We start from the raw sequence: 26,138 nt of genomic DNA on the forward strand, positions 1-26,138 counted from the left end.
AATTTAAATTGCACATTCATATAAAAAGAAGTGGTCTTTTAATTTCCTAGCTGCAGTCACCATCTGCACTGGTTTGGCAGCCCTAGCAAATAAAGTCTGTCACTGTTTCCATTGTTTCCCCATCTATTTACCATGAAGTGATAATGAGTTTGAACAAACTCCGGGAGGTACTGAAGGACAGGGAAGCCTGGCATTCTGCCTTCCATGGGGTCGCAAAAAGTCGGACCCGACCTAGAGACTGAAAAACAATAACAAGGTTGATAAAGTTATGTGATGTCTTGCTCCTTATGGCTAAGGCCTCCAAAAAAATTCAGAACAACTTAGTTCAACGGCATTCTATTTTGTTTTCTATATACATTATTTTTTCTTTTATTTAAATATATTTATTTTTAGTTGAATGATAATTGCTTTACAATATTGTGTTGGTTTCTGCCATATATCAACATGAATCAGCCATAGGTATACGTATATCCCCTCCCTCTGGAACCTCCCTGCCCCCACCCCTGCCTCTAGGAACATCACTCTATTTTAGATAGAAAAAAATAGGTATCTTTTTGAAAATCACAAACTGCAAGTATTATTGTTTGGTAATAGCAGATTTCTGAATTAAACCTAATTCTTATGAAAAATAAAACTCTTACAAACAAGGCCCCCTCTCCCCAAATCTCATAATATGAAAAGAAAAAAAAAATCTTTTCAAAATGAAAGAATCCTGTAATAATCTAGTTATTTGGCTTATATTTTTCTTTAAGATTCAGCAATTCATTGAAATTTTAAAAAACATTAGAAATTCTCGGTTTCTATATCTTTTTTCCCCATGGTATATACACATTAAAATAGCAAGGAGCCTAAAGAAAAGAGTTTTAGAGGCAACTAATAATTTAAATGACATGGGAAAAATGAAAGGGAGAACTGAAAGTGGGAAATTCCTCTCAAATAGAAAGAATGGAGGGCCATGCTGTATAAGTAGACCACACTCAAGGACGAAGGACATTCACTCTGCAAACCCTTGAAGACTCAGCTTCAGCACCTACTAGCAGAACAGGTAGCCCTGTGCCTGATTTCATCATGACCTACCGGTGCCTCCTCCAGATGGTTCTCCTGCTGTGTTTCTCCACCACAGCTCTTTCCAGGAGCTACAGCTTGCTTCGATTCCAACAAAGTCAGAGCCTTAAAAAGTGTCAGAAACTCCTGGGGCAGTTACCTTCAACTCAACATTGCCTCGAGGCCAGGATGGACTTCCAGATGCCTGAGGAGATGAAGCAAGAACAGCAGTTCCAGAAGGAAGATGCCATATTGGTCATGTATGAGATGCTCCAGCACATCTTCGGCATTCTCACCAGAGACTTCTCCAGCACTGGCTGGTCTGAGACCATCATCGAGGACCTCCTTGAGGAACTCTATGGGCAGATGAATCGTCTGCAGCCAATCCAGAAGGAAATAATGCAGAAGCAAAACTCCACTATGGGAGACACGATCGGTCCCCACCTAGGGAAATATTACTTCAACCTCATGCAGTACCTGGAGTCCAAGGAGTACGACAGGTGTGCCTGGACAGTCGTGCAAGTGCAAATACTCACGAACTTTTCTTTCCTGATGAGACTAACAGGTTATGTCCGTGACTGAACATCTCCCACCTGTGGCTCTGGGAAGGGACAATGTGACTTTGAGGTGAGACTCTTCAGCCAGCAGAGGCTCTTAAAGTAACTGACAATGCAATGCACTGGATTTCAATGGACAGTTAAAGACTAAGCTATTTTTAAATTGATTTATGCGTTATTCATTTATTTAAACTTTTATGTGAGAAATAAATTATTTATGAAACAAAAGTCAACGTGGCGGTTTCAATCTCAACTTGATTTATGTGACAACACACATTAAAAATTGCAGAGCACCTTGGAGACATTCATTGCAAAACAAGCCTGCAGAGTAGTAGAGTTTCTGGCCCTGCCTTTGAGGAATTTAAAATACAAGGAAGCCGTGGGGAATGTCCAAGTTCTATGCATGCCCTCCATGTACCCATACAGTCTACCTGCGCTTCTCTGGGTCACTTCTTTAAATGTACCAGACAGCTCATGCCAGAGGGCCCTCTATCTCTTTTTTTTTTTTCAGTTCGGGGAAAATGTAGACCACGTTACATTTGAGAGTCTTACAAAGTAAGCCTTCTTTATGCCAACAAAATCTGGGCAAATTCCACTTAACTTATAAAATTCTTACTAAAGTAAATGAAAAATTCAGACCTTCTAAATGTTCTCAGTTGCTTGTACACTCCAACCCCTTATTTCCAACAACGTAGTCCTCACAAAGAGGTTTCAGGAACATGAGCCAAAAATTACTTAAGACTGTCTTGGGGGTCGTTAGAAACTGTCAAACATGCTAATTCACGCAATTAAAAATAAGTGAAAAGTCATCTTGAAAATATTAAGTTTACATCCATGAAAGATAGAAAAGTAAAATGATATTAAATACTTGTTTTAGTACACAGAAAATATAGTTTAAATAAAGTTTAATAAAATGCTGTTATATACAAAACATTTTAATATTCTATGCATAGTATTTAAAATACTATCTATAAATTTATTATAAAATTGGAAACGTGAGATATTTCATTTAAAATAAGTATATAATTCAATATAAAATTAATTCAAACAAAGAAAGTGCTGTGCTTTTTAAAATATTCCTAGTTTTCAGCTATTCAACACTTACTCCCCCCACTTCAAGGCCGAATCCTTGAAAGACCCGGAAAATTCCAGAGCATTCCAGGGGCGCACAGTTCTTTGCTCCCTGACCCAGGTGGTGGCCGCGTTCCGTCTCACCCCCAGAAAGTCCCCCAAACCGTCCCATGGTTCTTTGTCCCCTGGCCACCGCTGAGTTCTCCTCTGTCTGCAACGCACTCCCAGGGTCCCCTAGCCAGTCTCATCGCCTTGGCTGTTTCTCACGTTGTCCAAAATGGCTCCAAGCCTGTAGTCTCACTGACTCCACCTGGCTCCGCTTTGTGCTCAAGGTCCTCCCATCGTCCCATCTCTCACAGTCTCACCCCCAACGCCGGGTTTTCTTGGTCCACACCGCGGTGCCACCACCCCAAGACGATTGTCTCATCACCTATGCGCGCTTTCACTCTGTCCGCAAAGCCGTCCCATCAACTCGAAGCCAAAAGCCTCAGCGCTGCCACCGTGTTGCATTTTGTGCCCAACGCCTTTCCGTCTTGCCACAGCGAATAGTCTCGTCGCCACTTCCAGGTTCCCCTGTGTGGACCACACCCATCCATCGTCCGGCAGTCTCATCCCTTCGCTGGGTTTAACTTTGTCGCAAAGCTGTCCAATCGTCCCACCACCAGTAGTTTTTCGCCACCGTCACGTTTCACTTTGTCCGCAACGCGGACTCAGCGTCTCAAAGCCAAGCAGGTTCCCAGTATGAGAAACGCCCTCCCATCACCCCATAGCCAATAGTCTCCTCGCTTCCGCTGTGCTTCACTTTGAGCACCAAGCCCGCCCATCGTCCGACAGCGAATAATCTTAGCCACCGCGGCATCTAGAGTGAGCGCAACACCGCCCCCAGTGCCCCACAGCCTCTGGTCTCCTGGCGACATCGGCTTTCACTGTGTCCGCAACACTTTGCAACCGTCTTAACCGCAACAGCCTCACCCACCCGCCACCCCCGCCGGATTTCACGTGGTGCAGGACTCTGTCCCAGCGTCCTCTCGCCAATATTCTCATCGCCTCCGCTGTTTTACACTCGCCGCAAGCCCTCCGACTTCTCAGCGCCTCATCTCGCTCAGAACCCCCGCCTTGGGGGTTCTTTTCTTCAAACATGGCCAGTTCGGGTTGACGTGTGGAAAGAAAGCCCACTACTCAGGCGATCTTTCCGAACATGCAATATTCTGGCTCCCTACTCAGGACAGTGGAAACCAGCCCTTTTCCATCAAAGGGCTAATGATATGCGCACCCTTGAATCAGTGCTCCTATAAAAAGCTCTATGGAAACTGCGTTCTGTCTCTCCAGCACCACCACGAGAGTCATCTGCTAACTCTCAAGACTGCGATTCGAAAGCAAAAACGATCGAACCACAGCGTGCGCGCTCTCGCGGTGGCTGGGAGAAACAGGCTGTCTGCGGTTCCATCTCAGCGCTCTTTGCTCATCGTTTCGCGGTGCTCGCGCGCCCCCTCCGGCCATCTGCAGAATCACTGACATTCTCTAGGGCCCACATCCACTTGCTGGTGGAAGGAGTGATACTCTGCTGCATCCCTGCTTGCTCTCTTCGCTGGACTGGGATCCACTGCCAGAAAGACAAGGAAATCTTCAAACACTTGAAATAGATGCAAAGGATCCGCCATCAGTCGCGCCTAAAGGACAAAGCCGACTTCAGATTTCCTTGGAAAAGAGAGATGATCACTCCAGTGCAGATTACTCAGGCCCCTGCAACCACTATCTGATGCTCCAGCAGAGCTTCCAATTCTTCACCACGGAGGACAGCCGTGCTACTCTGTAGCCCGGATCAGAACCTGAAACAACTGGAGCATATGCAAGGAGACATTCTGTGCTGTTCTCATTGGAACTTGGTGCCCGGGAGTATTTCCATGACATCCATCTCTACCTCAGGGAGCTGGAATACAGCCACTTTGCCTGAGACGCTGTCACAGTGGAAATTAAAAGTGCTTTTCCCTCATGTAAGAATCCTCAAAGAAATGGCAACAATGAAAGTGTTTATATTTGTAACTCTCGCTAATGAATTCCATTTCGTTTCTTCCTGTTCTAAAGCAATTGCGGCTCCTATTTCCTCAGGCACTGAAAACTGAAATGAAAATCATGATTTTTCAGAAACAGGTGTGGACAGCAGAAGAGAATGTCTTTTCTTCTATAAAGATCTTTTGATCATCCTTTAAAAGATCTCTTGATGTCTGTGGGACTAGTATTTTCTATACTCAGAGTTCAGAGTTTCTTTCTCATGGACAGGTCTTCAGGATCCTCTGTTCTTAAAAATCTTTCTCAGTTAATTCTAGGTGCTATGGAGATAAAGAATAAACTGTGTGGATTTTCCTCATAATAGAAACTTATCTTTTCTTCCTGAAGAGCACCTTCTGGATCAGGTGAGTCTTCTGGTTTGCTTACATTCAAAGGGTGATTCAGGGACATGGGTACCTTCTGTTTTGTGGCTTTTTCCATCATCAATATGTGACTCCAAGGTTGTCTGTGGTACTTGGATCTAGTACACTCGGCAGTAAAGGGATGAAGTCTGGTGGCTCACAGGGGATGTTTCCAAGGGCCAGGACTACACAGGGTGAGAGCACTTCCTCTCACGTTCCACAGCCTGGATTTATCCTCATGGGAATCTCATTGCAAGCAAGTTGGGAAACTATTGGGTGATGAATGGATGAAGAGATAAGTTCAGGGTGCTGACTTTCAAAAATGCACAACATGATAGTTGAAAGTTAAGTGTCTGGAGGGCAAAATGAGGACTGCAGCCCAGGAGACAGCACCTCAGATAGCTCTGAGAAGCTGTTCCAAAGACACACAGAGGGATACATGTGATTTTGGTGAAGGGGCAATACATGTAATCATGTGCCTATTTTTTGTGGAAGTTTTCTGCCAGTGTCATGAAGGTTTCCTGGAGTCACAAGAAGCAGTCATCACCATGAAGGATTTCCATGCTTTTCTAGATATGAGGAGATAGAAGAACAATTGAGTTCTTAAAATGGGCTCCTGAAAATCGCTAACCTTCTGAAGACTTGTTCTGCCAGTTTTCCCTGCACACAGCATGCCTCACTTCTGCTTTCCACCTTAGATTCCTTTCCAGGGGTGTTAAAAATCAGCAGCTGCAAGAACACGTGATTGAATCCTTGTAGGTAGATGGCAAGTGCCAATGGCACCTGCTAGTTTGTACTTGACAGGGCATGAGACAACGTTCACGTTTGCACTATTTGTTCAAATGAAGTTCTGATGGGGGTCGAGGGGAATAAGTATTGTTGTTGCTTCCACACACTTCCTTAAGATACAATCTGACCCAAATGCTTTTTCTCCAAGTTCAGCTTTGGGGAGAACGACAAGAATGCCAGTCATAGTTCACAGTATCATCGGCTGTTTGAAAGAAACATTCAAGCTGATCCCCAAAGGCATTGCCTACAGGAAAATATCCACAGTGTAGACACATTACGGGCTGTTTCCTTACTACCTGAGGGAGACAAGAAAAGAAGAATCAGGCAGTTCCTTGCAACTACTTGAGGATGACTGAAGAAAACGTGATGAGTGAGTCTTCCATTTGGGTCCAGGCCCAAGAGCCTCATCCTGATCTTCTAAATATTGGAAATGGAAAGTTGAAGACAGTCTTCCTAAAAATGAGCTTCAAAAAATATCTCACATATGCTCTGTGAGAGGACAAAAAAAACAAAAACAAATTTTTGTATCCACAAAGAGTTAAGAGAGAAAATTAATCGCAATTGATGAAACACTTTATAAAATATTTGACACATTACTATGCTTAGTCTATTAATACCACTACCAGTCACCTAATTAGTCTTGCTGTTATCCTGCTGATGAGGTAACATTTATGGTGCAGGAGAATAAATAATAGAGGATAAGATAGCAATTCAAGTAAACATTTGCTGTTCACCCTTTTATGTTAAAGTAGCAAGACACATGTGTATACTTATTTAATATATATTGTACAAGTGTGTGTATTTATATATGTGTATGTATTTTTGTTCAGTCGCTTAGTTATATCCAACTGTCTGTGACCCCATGAACTGTAGCATGCCAGGCTTCCCTGTCCTTCACTATCTCCCAAGTTTGCTCAAACTCATGTCCATTGAGTCAGTGATGCCAAGCAACCAACTCATCCTCTGTCACCCCCTTCTCCTCCTGCCCTCAATCTTCCACAGCATCAGGGTCATTTTCAAAGGGTTGGTTTCTTAGCAGGTGGCCAAAACATTAGAGCTGCAGCTTCAGCACCCGTGCTTTCAATGCATATTCAGGGTTGATCTCTTTTAGGATTGACTGGTTTGATGTCCTTGCAGTCCAAGAGACTCTCAAGAATCTTCTTCAGTACCACAGTTCAAAAACATGAATTCTTCGGCGCTCAGCTTTCTTTTTGGTCCAAATGACATCCATACATGACTACTGGAAAAACCATAACTACGTGGACGTTTGTTGGCAACATGGTATCTCTGCTTTTTAACACACTGTCTATATTTCTCATAAAATTTCTTCCAAGGAGAAAGAGTCTTTTAATTTTGTGGCTGCATTCACCATCCATCCGTAGTAATTTTGGACCCCAAGAAAATAAAATCTGACAGTGTTGCCAATTTTTCCGCAACTATTTGCCATGAAGTGAAGGGACTGTATGCCATGATCCTCATTTTTTGAATGTTGATACAACTATATATGTATAGGTATTTTTTGGGGGGGTCTGATTTAGCTGTACCTCAAACTGGTTCTCTAGAAACGTGGTTAATTTAGGTCAGGGAAACCATAGATGTTATAGAGATTCTGTTTTACATGATGGCTGAAGATTTTCAAAATTTGAATTTTTGAAATTGCTCTTATGGTGGAAAATTTATGTACTGCGATTGGCATATTCATTCCAAAAAATCTTCTCTGTTTTGTTTTCCATGCATGCAATCTGAATTGTGATACACAGAATGAAATATTGTAAATACAAAAGAAATGTTTCAACAATTAGAACATTTAAATAGAATTTGTGACTACAACAGTTCCATGTGAAATCCTGATGCTTTTCTAAGTTAAAATTAATGAAACTCTATGTGAACTTACAATTCAACAGATGAGATTGCATTAGTGGTAAAGAATCTACCTGCCACTGCAGGAGACAGGCGATGCGGGTTCCATCCCTAGGGTGGGAAGATCCCCTCTATAAGGAAATGACAACCCACTCCAGTATTCTTGTCAGAGGACGCTGGCAGGCTACTGTTCATGGGGACACGAAGAGTCAGAAATGACTGATGGACCAAACAACAACAACCATGCAGAAAAGTATAAAATTAGAGAAACACAAAGGAAAGTTTGTGTGTGATTTTCGATGTTATCATGGTTCACATAAGAAAACAATATACCTCCTGGAGTTCGCAAGTTATCACTGGAAGTCCCAATGCTGGAATGTTTCTACATTTAGTTAAAATATAATAATGAAAATGATTCAGTGTCTTATATGTGTTCAAGTCAGTTCAGTCGCTCACTCGTGTCCGACTACAGTTAAGTCGCTCAGTCGTGTCTGACTCTATACGACCCCATGAACTGCCAAACACCAGCGAGGCACTGTCCATCACCAAATCCTGGAGTTCACTAAAATCACGTCCATTAAGTCAGTGATGCCATCCAGCCATCTCATCCTCTGTCATCCCCTTCTCCTCCTGCCCCCAATCCATCCTGCATCAGAGTCTTTTCCAATGAGTCAACACTTCACATGAGGTGGCCAAAGTACTGGAGTTTCATGCTTAGCATCATTCCCTCCAAAGAACTCCCAGGGCTGATCTCCTTCAGAATGGACTGGTTGGATCTCCCTGCAGTCCAGGGGACTCTCAGGAGTCTTCTCCAACACCCACAGTTCAAAAGCATCAATTCTTCGGCGCTCAGCTTCCTTCACAATCCTACTCTCATATCCATAATGACCAATGGAAAAACCATAGCCTTGACTAGACGGACCTTTGTTGACAAAGTAATGTCTCTGCTTTGGAATATGCTATCTAGGCTGGTCATAACTTTTCTTCCAAGGAGTAAGCGTCTTTGAATTTCATGGTTGCAGTCACCATCTGCAGTGATTTTGGAGCCCCAAAAATAAAGTCTGACACTGTTTCCACTGTTTCCCCATCTGTTTGCCATGAAGTGATGGGACCAGATGCCATGATCTTTGATTTCTGAATGTTGAGCTCAAAGCCAACTTTTTCACTCTCCTCTTTTACTTTCATCAAGAGGCTTTTTAGCTCCTCTTTACTTTCTGTCATAAGGGTGGTGTCATCTGCATATCTGAGGTTACTGATATTTCTCCTGGCAATCTTGATTCCAGCTTGTGCTTTTTCCAGCCCAGCGTTTCTCATATGTGTAATAAAATTCAAAAAATTTATAATCCTCCTTGGAAACCATGTTAGATCTGAAATACTATCAAGACCATGAGAAAAGTACCTTACCTTATTTTTTAAATTGTACATCATTTGTAAATCATCAAAAACAAATATATGAGTCAAGTATGTTTCATCAAGAAAAATAATAAAACAATAGAAAACTATGTAATTCACTTTATTAACGTGAAAAAATGGATAGGTTTAATGTATGAAATTCATACTTTGGAAAAAATGATATGGTCATAAAATGTCCATGGCTAAGGATATAAAAATAGAGGGAAAATGGCTAATGCATGTAATAATGAAAATCCATTTTTTCCCATTATTGAAAAAGAAGATGAATATGTGCGTCTAGGAACATACATTTCACATTACTAGAATCACTAGTGTGAATGGGAATTGATTTTTCTTCACTTCTGTATTTGCTACTTTGTGTTTAAATTGGCAGGACAGCTCACTGTTCTTTGATTTCTAATTTCCTGCCTTCTTCCCAGCTGGAGTTCAGAGGAAACCAATATAGCCAATCTCTAAACTCAATATGCCAAGAAATTTGGAAAACTCAGCAGTGGCCATGGGACTGGAAAAGCTCAGTTTTCATTCCAGTCCCTAAGAAAGGCAATGCCAAAGAATGCTCTAACTACCGCACAATTGCATTCATCTTACACACTAGCAAAGGAATGCTCAAAATTCTCGAAGCCAGGCATCAACAATACATGAACTGTGAACTTCCAGATGTTCGAGCTGGTTTTAGAAAAGACAGAGGAACCAGAGAATAAATTGGCAACATCCGCTGGATCATCGAAAAAGCAAGAGAGTTCCAGAAAAACATCTATTTCTGCTTTATTGACTATGCCAAAGCCTTTGACTATGTGGACCACAATAAACTGTGGAAACTTCTGAAAGAGATGGGAATCCCAGACCACCTGACTGCCTCTTGAGAAATCTGTATGTAGGTCAGGAAGCAACAGTTAGAACTGGACATGGGAACAACAGACAGGTTCCAAATAGGAAAAGGAGTACGTGAAGGCTGTATATTATCACCCTGCTTATTTAACTTACATATAGAGTACATCATGAGAAACACTGGGCCAGATGAAGCACAAGCTGGAATCAAGATTGCTGGGAGAAAGATCAATAACCTCAGATATGCAGATAACACCACCCTTAAGGCAGAAAGTGAAGAACAAAAGAGTCTCTTGAGAACATGAAAAAGGAAAGAGTCTGCTTAAACCTCAACTTTCAGAAAACTAAGATCATGGCATCCAGTCTCATCACTTCATGGCACATAGTGGAGAAACAGTGGAAACTGTGGCAGACTTTCTTTTCTGGGGCTCCAAAACCACTGCAGATGGTGCCTGCAGACATGGAATAAAAAGCTTACTCCTTGGAAGAAAAGTTATGACCAACCTAGACAGCATATTAAAAAGTAGAGACATACTTTGGCAACAATGGTCCATCTAGTCAAAGCTATGGTTTTTCCAGTAGTCATGTATGAATGTGAGAGTTGGACTATAAAGAAAGCTGAGCGCTGAAGAACTGACGTGCTTGAACTGTGGTGTTGGAGAAGATTCCTGAGTCCCTTGGGCTGCAAGGAGATGAAACCAGTCCATCCTAAAGGAAATCAGTTGAATGTTCATTGGAAGGACTGACATTGAAGCTGAAACACGAATACTTTGGCCACTTGATTCGAAGAGTTGACTAATTTGAAAAGACCTTGATGCTGGGAAAGATTTATGGAGGGAGGAGAAGGGGACGACAGAAGATGAGATGGTTGGATGGCATCACCGACTCAATGGACATGAGTTTGCGTAAACTCCGGGAGTTGGTGACGGACAGGGAAGCCTGGCATGCTGCAGTCCATGGGATCGCAAAAAGCAGAATACGACTGAGCTGAGCCACTGAACTGAACTGAACTGAACTGAAGCCAGTATTTGACTACAGCCCATAGATGGAAGTGTAACTCCAGTTCCTGTTTGTTCATGAATGCATCACTCACTAGTCAACCAAGACTACAAGGCTGAGGACCTAGAACACAGAGATGGAGGTTGCCTCAGCTCTTCATTCTCTCAGTACTGTAGCTTGCTCCTTGCTCTAGTCCAATGCTGGATAACGGATCCCTGAAGAAAGGCCATCAAAGACTTCCAGGGACAGATGGAGAGCCTGGTGTGATGAAGTAACCCCTGCCGCTTAAACTCTCCTCTCAGACCTCACCTGGTTCACCTGCTTTCTTGGTTAAAGTTTGCGGGGTAGTTTTATGAGAGAGTCTGTGTGACACTGAACGTAGATTTCCCCGTGGTTTCCTTAGTTGTACATGTACCTGGATGCAGTCTCTATAGACGTGTTGAAGAACAGGTCAGGAGACCTGATGTCTAATGATGGCAAGAGCATCATCATCATTCAAAAAGATTTTGACTCGCAGGATGAGAACTGCCTTCACAGCAAGTTTACAAGCTAGATAAGAAGATGAAACTCTTTGCTATATTCTCATATGCTTCACCTTAAAGTGAGAATTATTTCATTCAAATTGATTAGGGCCCTAGTAACCACAGGACTCCAAAAAGTGCCAATCATTATATTTGGAATACATGGCACTCATTTTGCAAACTGCATCCACTTTCCATCATTTTAACAGCATTCAAATTTAATGTGTTTTCATTTTCTTAAGTAAACAATGTGTTTTCCTTTAACTTTTAGACATTCCCCTGGGTTTACACTTGACCATAGCTTCACATGCATCTCTAGTCCTATCAAGTCTCTTGTGAGCATTTGCTGTGTTGATTAAAAGCAACAGTCCTAGTAAGAACTACAAGTGAATAGTTACATGAGTGGAAGGTACTTTAAAGAGTTTGTTATTATTTTGGCTGTGCCACGTGGTTTAAGAGGCATTAGTTTCCTGACTGGGGATCGAACCCAGGCCCACAGCAGTGAAAACTTTGAGTCCTAACCACTGACAGCCAAGGAAGTCTCAAATTACTTTAAATTTTGCAGTGTTCGTTCTTTAGTTTTTCATTCAAGGATTCAGAGAAAGTCTAAATTGCTTTAACATTACATATTTACTAAAATAAATGACTGTTGGAGAACTGAATGGAGTATGACAAGAGTCAAAAAACCATGTAAAAGTCATGTTAAAAGTAAAGCATAAATCCAACACATTTGAGACACAAAATGATAAAGGTTAAAATAATTAAAAAATTCATAGAATCTGCTTAAACATTAAAGATGCTGTCGATTGATTTAATACACAAACTCCATTATTACTTGGAAGAGGAAGAAAAACCTAAAATCAAATAATCAGATCCGATCAGATCAGTCGCTCAGTCATGTCCGACTCTTTGCGACCCCAGGAATCGCAGCACGCCAGGCTTCCCTGTCCATCACCAACTCCCGGAGTTCACTCAGACTCACGTCCATCGAGTCAGTGATGCCATCCAGCCATCTCATCCTCTGTCTTCCTCTTCTCCTCATGCCCCCAAGCCCTCCCAGCATCAGAGCCTTTTCCAATGAGTCAACTCTTCGCATGAGGTGGCCAAAGTACTGGAGTTTCAGCTTTAGCATCATTCCTTCTGATGAACACCCAGGACTGGTCTCCTTTAGGATGGACTGGTTGGATGTCCTTGCAGTCCAAGGGATTCTCAAGAGTCTTCTCCAACACCACAGTTCAAAAGCATCAATTCTTTGGCGCTCAGCTTTCTTCACAGTCCAACTCTCACATCCATACATGACCACAGGAAAAACCATAGCCTTGACTAGACGAACCTTTGTTGGCAAAGTAATGTCTCTGCTTTGGAATATGCTATCTAGCTTGGTCATAACTTTCCTTCCAAGGAGTAAGTGTCTTTGAATTTCATGGCTGCAGTCACCGTCTGTAGTGATTTTGCAGCCCAGAAAAATAAAGTCTGACACTGTTTCCACTGTTTCCCCATCTATTTCCCATGAAGTAATGGGACCGGATGCCATGATCTTCGTTTTCTGAATGTTCAGCTTTAAGCCAACTTTTTCACTCTCCACTTTCACTTTCATCAAGAGGCTTTGAATTCCTCTTCACTTTCTGCCATAAGGGTGGTGTCATCTGCATACCTGAGGTTATTGATATTTCTCCCGGCAATCTTGATTCCAGTTTGTGTTTCTTCCAGTCCAGCATTTCTCATGATGTACTCTTCATATTAGTTAAATAAACAGGGTGACAATATACAGCCTTGACATACTCCTTTTCCTGTTTGGAACCAGTCTGTTGTTCCATGTCCAGTTCTAACTGTTGCCTCCTGACCTGCATACAAATTTCTCAAGAGGAAGATCAGGTGGTCTGGGATTCCCATCTCTTTCAGAATTTTCCAAGTTTATTGTTATCCACATAGTCAAAGGCTTTGGCATAGTCAATAAAGCAGAAATAGATGTTTTTCTGGAACTCTCTTGCTTTTTCCATGATCCAGCGGATGTTGGCAATTTGGTCTCTGGTTCCTCTGCCTTTTCTAAAACCAGCTTGAACATCAGAAAGTTCACGGTTCACATATTGCTAAAGCCTGGCTTGGAGAATTTTGAGCATTACTTACTAGCGTGTGAGATGAGTGCAATTATGCGGTAGTTGGAGCATTCTTTGGCATTGCCTTTCTTTGGGATTGGAATGAAAACTGAGCTTTTCCAGTCCTGTGGCCACTGCTGAGTTTTCCAAATTTGCTGGCATATCGAGTGCAGCACTTTCACAGCATCATCTTTCAGGATTTGGAATAGCTCAACTGGAATTCCATCACCTCCACTAGCTTTGTTCGTAGTGATGCTTTCTAAGGCCCACTTGACTTCACATTCCAGGATGTCTGGCTCTAGGTCAGTGATCACACCATCATGATTATGTGGGTCGTGAAGATCTTTTTGTACAGTTCTTCTGTGTATTCTTGCCATCTCTTCTTAATATCTTCTGCTTCTATTAGGTCCATACCATTTCTGTCCTTTATTGAGCTCATCTTTGCATGAAATGTTCCTTTGGTATCTCTGATTTTCTTGAAGAGATCCCTAGTCTTTCCCATTCTGTTGTTTTCCTCTATTTCTTTGCATTGATCACTGAAGAAGGCTTTCTTATCTCTTGTTGCTATTCTTTGGAACTCTGCATTCAGATGTTTATATCTTTCCTTTTCTCCTTTGCTTTTTGCTTCTCTTCTTTTCACAGCTATTTGTAAGGCCTCCCCAGACAGCCTTTTTGCTTTTTTGCATTTCTTTTCTATGGGAATGGTCTTCATCCCTGTCTCCTGTACAATGTCACGAACCTCATTCCATAGTTCATCAGGCATTCTATCTATCAGATCTAGGCTCTTAAATCTATTTCTTATTTCCACTGTATAATCATAAGAGATTTGATTTAGGTCATACCTGAATGGTCTAGTGGTTTTCCCTACTTTCTTCAATTTATGTCTGAATTTGGCAATAATACTAAATACTTAATACCAAAACAGGGGCAACACAGAAGGGGGACAATACACAGCCCGAAAATACAATGTAGGAAATAATTAGAGGTGGCAATGTTAACATCAATGAGATCTTTGTCATTCATATCAATATTCATACACTTGAGAATTCCAGAAACAAACACGTGAGAAAGAAATTATTCTTTGTGAGAAAGAAGTTCAATATACATAGGAAACACATTGAATCTATAATTAAATTTTAAAAATGCTTGAGCTAAATTTCAAATAGTATAAAACAATGAGTAAAAAATATAACATTATATAGCAATGTGAACAGAAACACCGGAGCACTGAAGTTTTACCTCAGTGCTGTGCTTGGGAGCATGGTTGCTTCAGTCGTGTCTGACTCTCTGTGACTCTGTGGACCATAGGCTGCCAGGCTCTTCTGTCCATGGGATTCTCCAGGCAAGAATACTGGAGTGGGTTGCCATGTCCTCCTCCAGGGGATCTTCCTGACCCAGGCATCAAACTGGTGTCTCCTCTTGTCTCCTGAATTGGCAGGCAGGTTCTCTACCATTAGCTCCACCTGGGAAGCCCAGTAGAATGCTGCTGCTGCTAAGTCACTTCATTCGTGTCCAACTCTGTGCGACCCCATAGACGGCAGCCCACCAGGCTCCCCTGTCCCAGGGATTCTCTAGGCAAGAACACTGGAGTGGGTTGCCATTTCCTTGTCCAATGCATGAAAGGGAAAAGGGAAAGTGACACGACTCTTACTGACCCCATGGACTGCAGCCTACTAGACTCCTCTGTCCATGGGATTTTCCAGGCAAGAGTACTGAAGTGGGGTGCCAGTACCTTCTCCACAGTACAATGCTACTAGTCTGTAAAACACCATATATAAAGTAGTAAAGAGAAGAATGGAAACTATCATTTAGAGGAGGAAATTAGCAATTAACACTCTTGGGCCCTTAACCTACAATAGGAAATATAACTTGTTTCAAATATCTATAAACCATCCATGAAAATTATCATACATTAGACTTCACAGAAAATATCCATAATTCCTCCAGGGGAAAAATATTGTTTTAAGTTGTGTGCCCAGATCACAATGCCTACAATTAATTTTAATATTATTTTAAAGCATCATTTAAAGATGTAACATCATCCTGATAAATTATGTCAGGTCAAAATTAAACCATAGAATTAGCAATTTTGTAAGTAATGGAAATTAAATCACTACGTGTCAAATTTTCAGAAGCAAAGATACACACTGAGATGAATTCATATCCTGGAGACATGAATAGAAAATAGATTGGCCTCATTCATTAAAGTCAACAAGAATATTCATATAACATTAATAGAAATAGTATAAGAAAGTATCTGTCAAATGCGCACTTCTGAGTGACCATGATTTGACTGTCATTCTGTGGAGTAAAGCTTGCTCTTCTCAAGAGAGTGGTAGTCTAGCTTATAACTCACATAATCATCATCCAGGTGCTTCTCAGAACAATCACCAGGCATGCAGCAGACGTGCCTGTCACACAACATGTTAAAAAGACTACAACGGAGAATATTTTTAAATGTGTACTCCAAAGTTAAGATTTCATAAAATTCCTCATCTTGCTGTTTCACTAAGGATCTTCTTACGTGAAACTGTCCTTTTTTTGAACTTCAAGTATATGATACGTAAAAGCATCAATGACTAGGCACTGAGGTGCCCCTGCTCAGATCCACACTGCAGCTCTGTAGTCTTGCCCAGCGCTGTATTTGCACCACCAGCAGAAGTTGTTACTGTGGTGGAAAAGACAGATAAGATCTTGATATCACTATAGAAATTATTTTTCCTCATGAATCCCTGTAGAGTGTCCTGGGGATCTGCAGGGGCCCACAGACCGCACTTTGAGAACTGCTGGTTTCATGAATTTCCCTGCATCTGCTTTGGTCCGAGTGGCTCTGTAGCTTTAAATTCGCAAGTAATTTCCTTGGTTCTTAAGATAAAATCTAACATCATTCAAAAGTCTATCTCTGGGCCCTTTTCCATATCTCCAGGCTCATGCCATGATAGCCCCTACATGCATGAGTACAGTCTACCGACTTCGGTCTTGTTCACGTCTCTAAAAGTACCAGAACCATTCCTGTGCAGGGACACTATATGCTATGCTTTGTTTTGTATTATTAGTTTTTTTTTATTCTGGGAAATTTTGCTCTTCATGAGTTACTTAACAAATTCATACTCATTCTTCAAGTCTCATACTTCGGATTACTTCCCTGGGGAGACTGCTGCTGCTGCTGCTGCTGCTGCTAAGTCATTTAAAGGTGGTCTAAATGAGCTTCCCAGGATACTCACTGCCATCAGCATCTGATACTTCTGTGTAGCCCAGGGCCCAAATGTAAATACCTAATTATCTTATAACTACTTCTTTCGTGGCAATGTCCTTGCTCCAGTGTGAGCTCTGTAAGGTCAGGACCTCTGCCTCTCATACTGAAGACTCTCCACAAGGCCAGCAAATAAAGGAACACACTGCACAACATCTTTCTATATGTAGTTTTACAGCATTAGGCCTCTGGGAAAAGATTCAAAAGGAAGAGGAAGAAATATGTCTTCAAATACATTTCATGAGTAAATAAAAGGTACGTTTGTATTAAAGAAAATTCTATATTTTTATGGAATAAATTGGAGAAGGAAGTGGCAACCCACTCCAGTATTCTTGCCTCAAGAATCCTGTGGACAGAGGAGCCTGGGGGGCTGCTGTCCATAGGATCGCATAGAGTCGGACATGACTGAAGTGACTTAGCATGAATGGCATGCGTGCATGTAATAAATATAACATAAATGCAAGTACCATAAAAGTAAATAAATTAATATAAATAAATGAGTTCAGTCAGTTCAGTTCAGTCACTCAGTCGTGACCGACTCTTTGCAATCCCATGAATCGCAGCATGCCAGGCCTCCCTGTCCATCACCAACTCCCGAAGTTCACTCAGACTCACATCCATCGAGTCAGTGGTGCCATCCAGCCATCTCATCCTCTGTCGGTCCCCTTCTCCAATAAATGAGGTACATTCATAGAAAAACATGTTATTCCATAACATTCAGCCACAGGGCATCAGATATATTTCCTCTAATTCTAAAAGCAGATGGATATTGATATTCTCAATATTAATGCCAATATCAAGTGTCACTCAAACTATTTCATAGCTAAGGCAGAAATCAGAGTTTTGGAAATGACTGAAAATGAAGAGTCTGAGCTAGGACACAAGTCACTGAGAATCAGGTTCCTTCTTACTTCCTGAGTTTTCTTAGGAAACAGTTAACACAGAAAGCGCCTCGTGATTTCCACTCTGACAGTTTCCCAGCCCCAGTCACTGTGTTCATTCTCTTTCAGACATGGATGCCCTGGAAGTACCTCTTCACGGCCAGTGTGGGGCCCGTCCTTCCCAGGGCAGGGTCTTCCTCTTCCATCACCTGCCCCAGGCAGGCGTCAAGGTCGTCCAGCTGCTGATGGAGTCCAGTGCAGAGCTGCTCCAGAAGGGTGGTGTCCCAGGCAGCAGAGGCGCGCTCTGTGTGGAAGAGGTTGAAGCTCTGCTGGAGCATCTCGTGGAGCACAGAAAAGGCCTGGGCCTCTGGAGCTGGCCGCCACTCACCTGCTCCTGAGGGAATCTGAAGTCTTTCCTGTAGCCCAGACAGGAAAGAGAGAGATTGTGTTTATTTGATGCAAATGAAGGTCTCCTGCTTTTCCAAGTCAAGGCTCTGAGGCAGTTCATGGATTCAGAGGAAGAGATGGGGTTAGAGATGAGCATCATCAGTATCATCATTGAGGAGATAAAGAACCATTGGTCAATTCCTCAAGGAAGCATTCCGATTGAGATGAGCGGTTGTGAGCTTTGTTTCATCTTCATTTCATCTAAGGATCTTCTGTTGTGTGCCTCTTAAATATTAAGTCCAAAATGTTCATATTCTGAGTTTACCCAGATACATGTACTACTTCATTTTGGGCTTGCCTTTCACTTGAACAGCCTGGAAATCAGTCATGAGTTTCTGCTCTTCTGTATCCTTACATTGAAGTAAAATGTATTCATTAAAAAAGTAGATGTTCTAATTCCATGGAATGCTTACTATGTCAGTAACTTGGAACTAATGATATATTAAGAGGTATTGGATCTTTCTTCCTGATGCTAAGATCAACTTTTAAGGAAACTTTGTTAGACTTCTTTTTCAAATCTTCTTTTGCTGCCTCTGCATATTCCTCTTGAAAGACTTGATCAGACGTGAAAAATATCTGAGCTTTATATGCATGGATCTCACCTTATTCTCCTCAGCAGAACTTTTAATTTGTCAATTTTGGTTTTATTTACTCTCCATAACTGAGGAAATTACTAAACATTTATTATGTGCCAATCCAAATGCTGAGCTTGTTACAGAGTCCAAGTTGCTCTGCTTGCAGCAGGGCAAATCAATGAATCCAAGACGAGGTGTTGGGAGCAGGAAAGGACTTTATTCGGGAACTGGCTGACTGAGAAGAGGAAAGGCTAGTGCCTCAAAATAACCATCTTGTGGGGGTCCTGGGTGTCAGACTCTTTTATGAATCAGACATGGGAGGAGGTGAGGAAACCAAGTAAAGGACGTTTAATTCCTGAAAATATCTCCCAGAACAGCCAGCAAGCCTCAGGTAGGCGGATGTGTTAGTTGTACTTCCTGATAGTCATTTCATGGGTGGTGTGAAATGGAATATCTCATGTCATGTCAACAAACAAAGATGTCATATCTATCTGTGATTCTGGCCTTCCCAAATGTGAATTTCTGGGACAAAAACAATTGAAGTCACAGAAGCAGATCCAGTGTAAATTCAAAATTAACCCTTCCTGGTTACAAACTAAGCCTATAACCAAGATGATGAATCCTCCAAAGTCACTCTCATGAAAGTAAAGTGTAACCACCGCTCCTGTCCAAGTGTTCAAGTGGTTAGAATGTGCCTTTTTTATCCCAGGCCCTTGTCCTTGCCATGTCCAAGCAACCCACTTTTTTATTAGCTCCTTTTATACGGTTTTCATATTGCTACCTCTTCTTTGTCATGTGTATTTCAGTTTGTAAAAGCTGTGCTAATGCTCCTACAATCTTTTCAATTTCCACTTTGACGTTTATGGCAAAAAAAGGAACAGAAATGTAAATGAATAGAATAGTTAATGTATTTCCTTCGCGATTTCAAGAGATCAAAACTTTCCACTCAATGAACATTCCTAGAAAGTAAAAGGAAGCAGTGAGTGAAGAAGTAACCCACAAAGGTCAAGTAAATGATGTAATGAAAAAACTATAGTGACGTCTCTGTCCAAATGACAAATGTCACTTAACTACACAAACAGGGATGGAGCTCTACAGAGTGACAGATTTCAGACCAGCTTATGTGAAATGGCTTAGCTGCAGACAGAGCCAGGGGAGGGTAGCAGGCTCTTAGGCACAGTGTTACCTAAAAGGATAGTGGACAGCTTTGCTGACTCCCAGTGTCTATTTATCTTTATTTGTCTGTTTACATTTCTCAGTCTTCGTGGATGGTATTGGATTCTGAGGATGTAAACCTATTAACTCACCCTGAAAAGAGACTGGGGTACAGACTGGACGGTCATTTTATTCATGTGTGAGGGGTCAGCTGTTAGCTGGAAGCTACTAGATGTAGTGTTTGGACAGCACATCATGTTCACGCAAGAGATGAGATTAGATGTTATAATGTTGACCAGTGAGCTGAGCATTAAGGGAAGGGAAGCAGGTCATCTCAGGGAAATTCTATCCCGTTTCCATAGTTGGATGTGTGAATTTTCTGCCTCGTGGGAACAGTTAACAGATACTGAAATCTTATATGTCCAAGCATTGTCAGAAGTACGTTATGTCCTACAATCTTCAGAAAAATCCAGAGAAACTTTTATGATTATCAGTTCCATATAAGAGGAGACAACCGTAGTGCCGAAGGTCACACAGGCAGTGCAGGCTGCAGCTGTGACATCAACCCAGGAGTCTTGCCCCCATGTCCACTGTCTCATGCACCGGACCGAGCTGTCTGCTCTGACAATGTGCTTCCTATTTTAGAGGAACACTTAGTAAGGTCTTCCTTTCCAGTTCCTATTCGTCATTGTCACAAAAGTGCCATTCGCTCATTCCAGGGACATGACAGTCAGTAGATGACAGCTGAGTACACAGTTCCCTTTGCACCTGATAAGTTCCAATCCTATATTTCAAGTGGTGTTACGTTGACATCTACAGAGGAGCCTGGCAGATTATGGCAATTAAACAACAACTCTGAGAGTCTCTGCTTCCACCTGAGATAATATTTTGAGAAATTATCCAGAAAGTTAAAAAATCCATTTAAATTTACTCTTACTCTGTTTGCAGATTATCATTTTCTGAAACAGTCTTCAAATACTAGGTCTACTCAAACTTTTGTGTGTATAGTTCTCTTAGAACTACTTCTGGGACAGAGCTGAAGCTCCAATACTTCAGCTGCCTGATGGGAAGAGCCCACTCACTGGAAAAGACCCTGATGCTGGGAAAGATTGAGGGCAGGACGAGAAGGGGTCATCAGAGGATGAGATGCTTCAATTGCATTGGATTGACTCAATGAACATGAATTTTAACAATCTCTGAGAGATAGAGAAGGACAGGGAAGCCTGGCGTGCTGTAGTCCATGGGATCAAAGAGAGTGGACACGCCTTAGTGACCAACAACAATGGGACAGAGACCCCTCGGTGCACTTCCTCTGGGACAGACACCTTCCTGGATTCCCCACATGTGCCATTACTGCCTTTAGGGAGCTTACACTCTATCAGGGCAGTCAAATGTTACATAAGTAAAGGGATTACTTAGTTCACTTCCTAGTGAAATATTTAAGGAGATGAGATTATCTGTACTATCTCACAAAGACTGAAGCAAAGGATCCTGTGAAATATTGTAGTGGTAGAGGAGAAAGAGAAATAAGCACAGGCAAACATGAATGTTTTAGGACAACCATCACCTTAAAAGGTGACTTGTGGATTATAGTTGCAAAATAACTCATTTTTAACAAATGGTATCAGTGATAGTGTTCCCTATAATGTCTCCAGGGAGCTTAAGGCCTACTCAGGTGATATCGTAAAGGTACAATCACAACTGGAATTTTTTAAAGAAGGGAGAAAAGGGTAAATGAGGAAAACATGAGAAAAATCAATAGCTTCTCTCATAAGCTCTTTTCGTACTGAGCATTTCTTGGTGACCTGGAAAAGCCACGTTTTGTATGAATATTTCTTCCTTCTCTGACTTTGACCAGACTCTTCTCCCAGGAACAACTAAGGAGGTATAAAAAGCATAACATACGGCTGTGTAGCTATCAACCACAGTGGCACGCATGATTTGATGTCCCCCACCTAGGCATTCATGGCAAAAATTAGCACTTGTATTGATTTCATTACAAAGAGTAGAAAAAGAAAGGAAAGGGCAAACTGTGGAAAAACCCAGAAAATGAAAGTTTCTCTACTCACTCTTTAAGAGCCACCCATCACCCCAAGCCCTCAGAATTTGCCTAGACCTCCCCTGCAGGCAGTCCTGCGAGCCCCCAGCGTCCCAATGGCCCTCCCTCTCACTGTGCTGCTGGCCCTGGTGATGCTCTGCTCCAGCCCCATGTGCTCCCTGGGCTGTGAGCTGCCTGCGAGCCACCACAGCAATCTGGAAAGCTTCACACGTTGGAGTCAGATGGAGAGACTGCCCGTTGTGTCCTGTCTGAGGGACAGGACTGACTTCAGATTTCCTCAGACCCTGGTGCACGGGACCAGGCTTGAGGAGACACAAGCCACAGCTGTTGTGCACGAGTTGCTCCAGCAGATCTTCCAGCTCTTCAGCACCATGAGCTCTTCTGCAGGTCGGGACAAAAGCCTCCTGGACAGATTCCTCGTGGGACTTGATCAGCAGCTGGAGGACCTGGACACGTGACTGAGGGAAGGAAGGACACCAGAACAGTCACCTCTAGGGAGTGAGAACTCCAGATTGGCTGTGAAGAGTTACTTCCAGCGAATCAGTGTGTATCTCAAAGAGAAAGAATATAGCCACTGTGCCTGGGAGGTTGTCAGCGTGGAAATCAGAAGGTGCTTGGTCTTTGCCAGCAAGCTCATTGGAAAACTCAGGAAATAAAGAAGGTGTTGAATGTGAAAATAGTTCATCTGGTCAACTAAATGGCTATTTTCTAAGACTCAAAGTGCAACCTTTAACTCTAGTTTTGTGTCAGATGACATATAAGTAATAGCTAATATATGGGATTATTTAAATGTATGTTAAATGTTTTGTTACCATAACTTTTCAAAACAGATGTAAGTATCCATTTTCCATATCTTAAAAAGTTGTAATATTTATTTATTTATTTAAATTATCGGAAATATTTACGCCATTCATAGCATTTAAACTTTATCATTCACATTTGCTTTGTTTATATTTTGTATAAGACTACTCTTGTTTTTCAGTAGAGAAAATAAAAGTAATTTGAAAAAAACAAATGGACTAGCACACATATTTGAATAAAATCTAACCCAAAGCCTGATCCTACAAGATAAACCTATACTGAAGTCACCTGAATAAAAAGGGAATGGGGTTACCCACCTAGGGTCATAGAAAGAACAATGGACAATGTGAGGAGGGATGAATGTGATTCTTGAGACATAGATTAGATGTGGGAGGGAGATGAGTGGAGAAAAGCCCAGGTCATGGACACAGTTTCCTGCTGGGGGCCTGTAAGAATTGGAGCGCCTTCAAGGATTAGTGGAGAACCATATACATCATGTGGAGAAGGCACTGGCGACCCACTCCAGGACTCTTGCCTGGAGAATCCCAGTAATGGGGGAGCCTGGTAAGTGCAGTCCATGGGGTCTCTAGGAGTTGGACACGACTGAGTGACTTCACTTTCATTTTTCATTTTCATGCATTGGAGAAGGAAATGGCAACCCACTCTACTACTCTTGCCTGGAGAATCCCAGCGACGGGGGAGCCTGGTGGCCTGCCGTGTATGGGGTCACACGGAGTCGGACACGACTGAAGCAACTTAGCAGCAGCAGCACATCCATCATGGGAGGTCAATCTGCATATGTGGAATCTAGGGTCCTGGAGTAGGATGTGGAAGGGAGAGTAAGTTTTCTATACTTGGTCACTCCTGAGAAAAGAGTCTTCCTAAATTGTTCAAATGGAGGCAAGAAGAACAAGGCAGCCTGGGGATTGCAGAGACAGCTAAGAGATGTGAGAACCAGTAGCTGTCATGATAAATGTGACTCTAAAGAAGTAAAGAGGGTTTCTTAAGCTTATTTATATATATTAAACACACACATGTCATCGCTAAACTTTTAAATAACTCATACAAAGGAATGCCTACCCTTGACTTCTTGGAGGATGCATCATGATCCTATACTGTTAACAATTTAATGGGTATCCTTCTAGACATTTTCATATGTAGTTAATAAATCTGTGCATATGGACAGATATGGACTAATGTATATCACATAAATATCCATTTTTCATATATTTCAGATTCTCATTTATTTATATTTCCTTGCAAATAGATCTTTGAGATTTTTTTTCATTTATACATAAAAATAGATTGCCTAGTTATAAATTGCTGCATTATGTCTTAACTGCAAAACTAAGATAATCATAAAGGCTTATCTTGAAAGTGTGATAAGATTAATTGCCTTAATTTATAGCACATGCTCACAATGGTACCAGACACTTCCTAAGTGCTCCAGACGTAATAACTTTTGGGTTTGAATCTGGTTAGAAGATTATTTCCTGATGTTCTGGGTCTGTGCTCAGGAAGATGAGGCAGTTCCCAGAGAGCTGTTCAGAGACAGATTCCTGCAGCTCACCCACCACTCAGTGAGAGGGGAAATAGCCATTCACTGGGATGACGAGGCCAAGCCTGTTGCAACAATACCCAGAGTTCTAGACGGAAACATTCCTACCTGGCACACAGGCCAGCTTACTACAAGGACTCACCTCCACCCTCACTGGATTCTTTTGTTTTCCCTGGAGTTTAGGAGCTCAGAGTTTCAGCCAGGAAGCCACAGGCATCTGGCAGGCATTCAGGACGATCCTCTGTTCTGTACACTCAACTCAGTCAGGAGGCCAGGCCAGAGGGGATTCCCAGGTAGGATCCTGAAATCCCATTTGGCAGCTTGCATTAAATTTCCTTTTCACTTGTTGCATCAACTTCGTTGCTATTTTTGCCTTCTGGGGCTCATTATGCAATCTCTGACGATGTAACAAAACTCAAGTCACTTGTCGGATTTGACTATGTAGATGGCTTTGCTTTGGGCTGTTTCACTTTAAGGAAGATTCAGAAACTGCCTCAGAGACAGGAAACTAACCCAGAACCCACACAGTGGGACCTGCTAACCTGTCAGCAGAGGGGGGCCTCTGAGGCTTGTTCAGCAGCTGCAGCCAATGTGTTGTCCCTTTTAACCGTTTTCTCAACCTTGGGTTAGCCTGACTCACTGCACTCCCGACAGTGATTCTGAGAATTAAAGTCCAGCTGAGAGAACGGCCTGGGATCTGAAGTAAAAGCAGGCTTGATGCTGACGGGCACGTTCTGAAAGGGCAGCAGCAGCGGGTCCTGGCAACAAACAGTGAAAACAAGGCCTGGGCTGCTCCTGCCTGTTCCTGGGCCATCGACCCTCTGATGGGCGCATTCTGAGAGTGACAGGGGAGCACAGTGTGGGATCCTCTGGTTGGGTATGTTCTGGAGGAGTTAGGAGAGCTAGCCAGAGAGGCCTTCAGCCAAGTACCTAGTTCCAGCTGCGTCCTGAAGTGAGCTAGAAAAAAAGTGCACAATGAGTCTATCCAAGGCCTGTGACAAGACGTGCAGGGTGTGAGAAAAGGGAAGAAAGAAGACTGCAACCAGGGGCACTTAGATCTCTCTGCATATTGTCCGTCTCCACACCAGGTGGGAGGCCTGAGCAGGGGCTCTGGGCCTACCACCAGTTGTTGGCTGTGAGCACAGGGTAACCCCAGCCTGGGCAGAGTCAGCCTCAGGTGCTGAGAGAGGGCGAGAGCGAGGCCGCAGCTGGAAGGTGGGAAGACACGCTCTTCCCTCAAGCTGGAGACAGACTCTCCACTGTGGTCCTGAAGCTTCACAGGAGCTCTCTAAGTTGCCAAGCAAAATGTCTCCAGTTAGGTTGGCCCATTTTTAATTTTGTATATTTATACAAATGGTTGGTTTTCTTTTGAGTTGAGTTTCTCTTACTCACTACTATGTTTCTGGGTTTATTGTGCTTCTTACATCTTGTTATTAACAACCCTATTATAAGCCTAGACAACAACTTATTTATTTATGCCATTTTAAGGGATTTTACGTCATTTCGTGTTTGGTACTGTTATCAATAGTGCTGGTATAGGTATTCTTTACTTATATCCTGATGCATATGCACTTGATTTTTTTTCCAGGCTGATTGCTGCAGTTACTAGATCATAGGCTATGCATATTTCAACTATGCTACAAAATGTTTTTAATTTATGATTTATACACCAAGTAGCAGTTGCTCTATATGAACATCACCCTTGACATTTTCAATCCTTTAAAATTTTTATTTGCAGACAATATACATTCATTTAAACATTTGAAAATCCAACCAAATACTTTTAGATATAGCATTTGTAAACTTAGCCAGATTAAAAA

At 42.2% G+C, this 26,138-nt stretch overlaps 1 protein-coding gene, 1 long non-coding RNA gene and 2 pseudogenes across 2 annotated transcripts; 3 read left to right on the forward strand and 1 right to left on the reverse strand.

The window, feature by feature from the left end:
• Positions 1–867: 867 nt before the first annotated feature.
• Positions 868–2,080, forward strand: LOC133252538 (interferon beta-like). The gene has a single exon (XM_061425180.1). The coding sequence runs from the start codon at positions 1,069–1,071 to the stop codon at positions 1,624–1,626; it is 558 nt and encodes a 185-aa protein (XP_061281164.1). The 5' UTR covers positions 868–1,068; the 3' UTR covers positions 1,627–2,080.
• A 419-nt stretch (positions 2,081–2,499) lies between these two features.
• LOC133252539 (uncharacterized) lies at positions 2,500–8,147 on the forward strand. Its single transcript, XR_009737965.1, has 2 exons — positions 2,500–5,086; positions 6,026–8,147. It is a non-coding gene; the product is annotated as an uncharacterized LOC133252539 (long non-coding RNA).
• Positions 8,148–17,508: 9,361 nt separating this feature from the next.
• Positions 17,509–18,279, reverse strand: LOC133253367 (interferon tau-like; annotated as a pseudogene).
• A 2,258-nt stretch (positions 18,280–20,537) lies between these two features.
• Positions 20,538–23,054, forward strand: LOC133252541 (interferon alpha-2-like; annotated as a pseudogene).
• The last annotated feature ends 3,084 nt before the right edge of the window (positions 23,055–26,138 follow it).

This window comes from Bos javanicus, chromosome 8 (assembly GCF_032452875.1).
Source record: "Bos javanicus breed banteng chromosome 8, ARS-OSU_banteng_1.0, whole genome shotgun sequence".
NCBI classification, from domain to species: domain Eukaryota; kingdom Metazoa; phylum Chordata; class Mammalia; order Artiodactyla; family Bovidae; genus Bos; species Bos javanicus.

Excerpts from the sequence above, each read along its gene's own strand:
- LOC133252538 (XM_061425180.1), top strand. The coding sequence starts at position 1,069 with ATGACCTACCGGTGCCTCCTCCAGATGGTTCTCCTGCTGTGTTTCTCC.